The 7,667-nt window shown below is 36.5% G+C and overlaps 1 protein-coding gene across 8 annotated transcripts in view; it reads right to left on the bottom strand.

Moving 5' to 3' along the window:
* Window positions 1–4,308: 4,308 nt before the first annotated feature.
* Window positions 4,309–7,667, bottom strand: part of LOC147656818 (furin-like) — a 292,983-nt gene continuing 289,624 nt past the window's right edge. For all 8 annotated transcript variants that reach the window (XR_015293694.1, XR_015293692.1, XR_015293693.1 and 5 more), the window contains one exon: window positions 4,309–4,608. Coding sequence is in view for 1 of the 8 variants with exons in the window: in XM_086913347.1 (XP_086769473.1) it covers window positions 4,561–4,608 (48 nt within the window). In the remaining 7 variants the exon portion in view is untranslated. The remainder of the gene's footprint in view (window positions 4,609–7,667) is intronic.

Genomic DNA, 7,667 nt, shown 5'->3' with positions numbered 1-7,667 from the left:
GGCTCCTCCGGGATCACGGCCGCTTCCAAACAACCGTTCCCCTCCTCACCTATCGTCCGTCCCTCCTCTTCACCTTTCCCTTTCGTCTCGCGGCCATTCCACCTCTTTGATCATCCAATCTCTCTCTGTCTCTGTCTTCCTTTCTCTCTCGTCTCGTATCCTTTTTCGAAGAGCGGTTTCGATGAATTATCGATTATCTCTTCTCCTCTAAGGTAAGTGGATGGAGGGACGAGGAGGAAAGAATTGGAAATAATGTCGTATAATATCGTTCGCAAGACGAAGAAACTTTTTCGAACTTTTCGCGCGTAACATTATCCTTTTAGGATAATATGGGGGAATTATAATTTTAGTTCTTTTTTTTTCCCCTAGATAGAAGAACGATTCTTTGTATATTATACGTTGGAAGTCGATTCTTGGATTTCGATCTTCCATGCTCAATGTTTAGTTTACTGTTCGGCAATTACTTTACTCGAATAAATTACCAAGGTGGGAAATTTTCAAGAGGAAATAGCCAGGTGACATGATAAGAGCTTAAAAGTTTTCCAAGTAAATGATCCTTTTCGGATCAGACTCGATTGTTACGAATTATTTATCGATATATAAAAAAAGGTTTAAAATTTTAGGTGGATTACGTTTGGATCGATATGGAAGCTATAATTTATATTTATTATTTTAAATGAATTTTGGTGGAAGGAAGAAACGACATCGTGATCGATTCGACGAGAAGATAACAAGGCTTTCTTCAAGCAAACGTTGGATGGAGATTAAATTTACTTTTTGGGAAAATATATTCGGGCGATGTTTTCGATTCAAGAGGATTATCTCCACGTATAACGTATTAAAATGTGTAAAAGGGATTAAGAACACCTTCTTTCAATTAATCTCAGGGGGGGAAAAGTATAAATTTTTTCCAAAATTGGACATCTTTATAAAAAATTTACAAAGATCGAACCCCGTTGTCGAACGTTCGTTAAAAGCTTCTACCACGCCAAGCGCAACGCTGGAAACATTTTATTAATAATTTGCTCGTCTTTTTCGTCCAATTTCGCAATACGGCTACATTTAATTAACCAATTATTGTTTACCGCTGGGGAACGAAGGATAATGGATTTCCAGATCGAGTGGAACAAACCTCCTCGTTTCCAGGGATTGAAATTTAATCCGTTAATTTCCCCCCCAATGAAAGTTCGAAGAGACTGTTGTTAACGACAGTTTATCTAATTCCGTTGGTAAGCGAGCGAGGGAAGCGTTTGAAAAACAAAAAAATAAATATTTCGTATCCCAAGAAAGAATCCATTACATCTCGATTTATATATCCGTGAAAATTTTATATAACTCGTCGACGACGATTAAATAAAGACACCACGAATCCATTGTTTAAAGAAAAAAAAAAAAAGCCATATGCACGGAGAATTCCTTCATCTCGAACAAATTTGATTTACTCAAAAAAAAAAAAAATTTCATTTCGCTCTCCAATTGTTAGAAACAATTCGCGAAACGTCTCGATGAAATAATTTATCATCGAATAAACGAGGCCCCCCATAAAAATAATACACCTGATTCTGTTTAAAATAATTAAAAAAGCGCTCAATATTTCTAACATGGAAGGAGGAAGAGAAGAGAAAGGAGGAGAAATTGTATCAATCATATCAACATACGTTAAGCTACAACGTTAGAGCTACGATATTTGCAAAATTTTCCGATATATTTATCGATCTTTCGTCGAGATCCTCGATTCGTTATCTCACGAATCAAAAAAAAGAAAAAAAAAAAAAATCTCGAATTCTAATCCATCCATCCCCCTCCTCCATTCTTTCTCTTTTTCTCCACTCCCTCACACACCGCGAATTAAACAGCAGAAAGAGGAGTAATTTGCCGCTCCGTTTCCCCGACGGTGAACAAACCTCGGCTCTTCTTTTTCCCCTTTTTTTTTCCCTTCCCGTCCCTCCTCCTCCCGAAATAAACCACGAGGCAACCGTGACAGGATTGGAGAGAGCGCCCTCTCCGGTGGTCGACGCGTAAATTGGGTCATAAATATGTATCAACGCGTGATCTCCCCCCCCTCCCTCATCCTGAGTTATGTGTTTTAATTAGGGTTACTAAATATATACACGTTTTTTAATTTCGCCAAATAACGGTATAAACGCATATTAAAGAGAGCGTGTCATATTTCCTCCTCCCATTCCCCCCTCCACCATAATTGCCACGAACCGTGACGGACGGACGAACGAACGAAACGGAGACTAGTCGGAGAGGATTTCTCAGAATTTCTCTCTCCTTGTCCGACGCTATCTAGACGAGCAACGTCCGTCCAACGGAATGGGATTTACGTGTCTATCTCTCGAGGGAGAGCGTCTCTCTTCGATTCAAAAAGAAAGAAAGAAACAGAAGAAGAAGAAAGAAAGAAAGCGCGGCTGCTCTCTTTTAGATTTCACAGCCGGGTCAAAGCGACGAGTAAAAACCCGCGAGTTTTATCGCAGGAGGCTCGAAGAAGGGAGAGAGAGAGAGAGAGTCTCCTCGCGTTGGAGCAACGAGGAAAAGAAGTTTCCCCAGAGCGAGAAGGAATTAAGAGGAAGGAAGAATATTTTACGTGTACAGTCGTTACGCATCCGGAACGAAATTGTTTTAAGAGAATTGTTTCTAGAGAAAGGGAGAATCTATTAGGTTCTTTTTTTTAAGAGGATGTACGAGCATGATTAGAAGTTAGAATTAATCGAAGTGGATCTTTTGCTATTATTAATAATTAAATGAATTTTGTTAGAGCATAATTACAAGCGTAATCGCAAGCGTTCGTCCAATTAATTATTTTCCCTCGAATCATTCGACGAGTTATCAATGCTTGTTGTAAAATAATTAATTAATTAATTAATTAATTAACATCAGCAGAATAAACGAGAGTTAAAGATCAACAGAGAGTGTCTCTCTTACCGAAAGAAAAATCCTTTACTTTTAATACAATTGATTAACCAATTTCTTCTATTTCAGTGGCAGTATAATAACATAATAATTGGAGAATTGTATGTAATTTCATTTTCTATTTTTATTTCTCTTCGATAAGATATATATATTTTCTTTCGGTCGGAGAAACACGAAAGGAATTAGTTTTTCGAGGATGAGAGAGGGTTGAAGAAACTAGATACACCTAGCACGGTTCATAGTCTGCTTACTTGGATCAGGATTACGATCCTTCCGCGGTTCGCCACGCGATAAGACCGGTATCAAAAGTTCTTTTCCTATTATCTAAAGGAGAGAGAGATGTACGGTTCTTTTGGAGGAAAACCGTTTCTTTAGAGACGGAAAATCCACGCTCTTTCTCGTAACTTTTCCTCCTCCCCCCCCACTCCCTCCAATTTTTTTTTCTTTTCTTTTCCTGACCTTAATTACTTATTAGCGAGATTTAATAAAGATGGAAGATAGGGGGAGGGATAATGAAAGAGTAAAAAGCAACTTGATATAAAATATTTTTCGTTGGGGCAAGGGAATAATTTTATTTAAAAAGTAAAATTTAAAAAGGATCGTTTTTCCTCCCCCCCCTTTTTTTCTTTTTCAAGCCTAAAAAATTATTGACTACTTCTTATTCATCTTTTTCTCACATTATTCTGTATCTAAGTTAAATTAAGTAATTCTCATCGTTGGAAATATTATATTTTGATCGAATCTGGTTAAAAAAATTTAATGTTTATAAATTTCTGAGATAAATTATTCGTTAACCAAGTTTAACGATATTAAAAAAAAATTGATCGTTTTTGTAACATCATTTCTTAATTTTGATAATAATTGAAAAATACTAGCAATTATAATTTCTACCATCTCGTGTGCACGTTTTGATCTTTCATTTATCGTGTGAAAACAGGATTTCTCTCCCTCCCCCTATTTTCCTTAATAACGCATTACGCGAACAATTTTACTTCCGAACTTTTTTTTTTTTTATACTAGCAATTTTAAAATTTAATTTTCACTTTGTGCAGTGATGGAAAATAATATTATTTGAAATGTATACAGCAAATGAAATAATTGTTTCGAGATATATTAAGTTTTCTAACTTGATTATTTCAAGCGTTATTTTTGACATTTATTTTGAATATTTTTCAACGTGAAAATCTCTCTCCCGCTATTTTTCGATCGATAAAAAATTTAAACGGACATCAATCGCATCAACGTGGACGAAAATTTCCATGAAAGTTATGTACGAATATTTCGTTCTGCATTAAAAAAAAAAAAAAAAAAAAAAAAAATCCTTTCTCGCTATCACTGTTTGTTTAATTATGAATTAAAAATTATAAATCCATAAGTATATTCGTCGTTGTATTAGTTAAAATCAAACTAATATTTCATAACCATCATTAATACAAAACTAAATTATTACATTAAATTAATTAATTATAATAATATAGGGATTCGCAATGCGAAAATTTATGTATTATAAATTAATAAATTTGTAGCAACTAGTAATATGTTGTTTACATATTCGAATAATATCATAATTATAATAATTGTAAAATAACATCTGTTCGTGAAGCTGGTATTGTGCATGGACGAAAGTCAATTAGCGTAATGTAGCTAATAACCTTTGCCTCGTAACTCCATCTCCATCAGTTTGGGGCTCACCTGAAACAGAAAAATATTCGCACAAAGGTTGATACGAGAATACAATTCATAAAGGAATTAATTCGAACATGCATGAATATTCATTGTTTTTCTTTTTTTTTTTTTTTTTTTTTAATAAACGTTAAGTCAAGAGATTTCCCTTCCCCACAGTTGTAAATCAACATCGCTCTTATACACAGTAATTTCTATTCGCGCGTTACTCTCGTTTATGCTTTGCTCGTACCACTGCGTGCGCCAAAGCCGACCGCGCAGCAAGTGGTGCGACTCGACGATGCGCGATACGTTCTACGTGTAAACGTTTTTATAATACGACGAAAGAGAGAAAATATTGTGCTTATTTATCGACCACCGTCCACCATCGTTCTTTTCGCAGCATTTTTCTGATATTATATGCGATATTACAGAGATTAAGCATCGTTGGATAATCCTTTCCCCTCCCCCCTTCCCCTCACACTGATATACGATTTCAAGAAGTATGGAATCGACGTTAGGAATGGAATGGAACGAAACGATTATTCCGCATAACTATATGTCCACTGCATGCAAATCCTGGATTTTGCCACAATAATAATGCTTCATCTACTCGTTGATATTTTCATTTTTTACGATCGACCGACCACACCATCGCTCAACGATTCAATCCGTATCTATTTTCTCGATCCGAGTTTGCATTAAAGAAATTGAATTCGTTAAATTTAATTTAATTCTTATCCGTGAACTGTCACTTGGAATATATGATAGAAGAAACAAACTGCGATTAACTACATTTCTTCAACTGCAATTTGTTTCTCTCTTCACAAGATCTCGAGCTGTTTATTTTTATAATTACTGAAATGAGCGTGGATCATTTTTGCATCCAATACGAGATATTTCTCATAACTTTATTTAAAAGAATCCTGGAAATATTTTATGGAAAGTGTCAGACGGGATATTTCAACTAAGAAGAAGAACAGCATTCGACGTATCTGTCGAGAATAATCGATCGCGAGAAACGAGTACACGTGTTTCATCGTGTTGAGGAAGGAAAGAAACGCAATACTCGCAATTTTTCTCCTCGCAAAAGCGAGATTGTCATCGGCGATCGAATTTATCTTGAACTCGAATGACGGATCGTTCCACGAGACAAGATTTTTGGAAGCAACGAGGAGCGCTTTGCTCGTCATTGTTGCGGGGAGATCGAAGGTTTACACGTCTATCGTAAGTGGGGAAGGAAGAAGATCGATCGTGTTACGATTCCTTTTCGAATTTTTTCGAATTCTCGGACGAAATATTCTACCCGATGTAAAACAACAAATGCAACAAGTGAACTTTTCGAATATCAAAAAGATTGCAGGATCCGTCTCGTTCTCCTTTTTTTTTGGAAACACAGCATGAAATATTCAAAATGATGTACAACTTCTTAAATCCTCGAATGAATATATTTTACACTGGAAATACATGCAAATATGTATTCTCGTCCTCCCTTTCAGAATACGAAAAAAAAACAAAAAAAAAAATGCATCAACGAAAACCATAACCGTAATTCAAATTCGCCCATCTTCCTCCTCGTCTGGATTTCAAAAAAGATTCCAGAATCACAAAATATCCGCTTACACACACCTTCTCTCTTCCTTCCTTCCTTTTTTTCTTCCTTCTTTTCTTTTGCCCATCATCCAATATCTTCGCGGTGCACGGCGATACGGCCGCCGATCGATTATTCCCGACAGATATATTGGACAGCTGTTTCCTCGAGAATCTCCCCTCTCCCATCCTCCTGTCGGAGGAGCGCGCACGCGTCGTCGATTGACACGACACGACGCGACACGAGTGGCGGCCGTGGCACAGCATAAATCGAACGAAAACCAACAACGTCCGTCATGCGTGTGAATTATGGAGCGGTGAGGAGAGTTCTTCCCCCTCCCCGCCCACGCGTTGTTATTCGACTGCGATTATGACGAGAGACCAGAGGGCGCTGAAGCTTCCCCTCCCCTCTTCTCCCTTGTTGTGTTCCGCGATGTAAACGCGAAAGAGGGATTTCGCGAGGCGAACGAAACGTAAGAGAGGGGAGGGGAGATTGCATTCCCGAATTATCGCGCCCGTTCATTTTCGCGCGCTTTCTAACTCCTGCCTCCGCCGTCAGAGGCGGGATGAGTTATTCGTGGTGAAGAAAGATAATAATTGTAAATCGTGTTGGCGAAACATGAAAAAATATGATGGATTTTTATACGGAATACGATATTTCTTCTTTCGATGGAACAATTGATTATCGATGAATTTTCGAATTTTCTTTGGAGCGATTTCTGATGATGTAAAGAGAAGGATGGATGGAGTGAGATTTCTTTTTGGTTTTCGATTGAAATTAATTATATATGTTCGAATTTTCTTTAGAGCGAATCTTATACGAGGAGATAGTGGATAGTGACTTTTGTCCAAGGAAGGATTATTCACACCAGGATGGAGGATTAATTGCAAATCGTGTTCGAAATGAAATAAGATGGATTTTTATGAATGGTTCTGATGAAATTAATCATCGAACGATTTTTCGAATTTTTTAAAAAGAGATGGATAGAGTGAGAGACTTTGGATTTTTTTATGCTTTCGATTGAAATTAATTATGAAGGAATCTTCGAATTTTCTCCAAAGCGATTCTGTAGAAAGAGATGGATGGATAAATAACTTTTGTTCGGGAATCGTGCTCGAAACGAAATAAGATGGATTTTTATGCTTCTGATGAAATATTTCATTTATCTTTGATGCTTGAAATGGTCGAGAGAACGGGTGAAAGATTTAGGTTATGATTCTGGAGGAGTCGCAATTTTCTTGATTTTGATGCAGGGAGAGACGGACAATTTGACAGATGAATTTATATTATATACACTGCAGTGAACAGACGCAACAGTGAGTAATTTATGCCGCTTCATCAACATTTCATAAATCATTAATTTAAATCATTTTCTAAGTCATGATATTGAATACTATATTGAATAATATAGTATCTCATAATTCTTAATAGTAATTTTGTACATCTTCTTCATTTAGTTTTTTTTTTTTTTTTTTTTTAACAAGATTTGAATCATACG

Source organism: Apis florea, unplaced genomic scaffold (genome assembly GCF_048593485.1).
Source record: "Apis florea isolate Af1SG1 unplaced genomic scaffold, ASM4859348v1 contig_3496_pilon, whole genome shotgun sequence".
NCBI classification, from domain to species: domain Eukaryota; kingdom Metazoa; phylum Arthropoda; class Insecta; order Hymenoptera; family Apidae; genus Apis; species Apis florea.
Note: the sequence above shows the minus strand (reverse complement) of the source record. Positions and strands in the feature narration are given on the sequence as shown.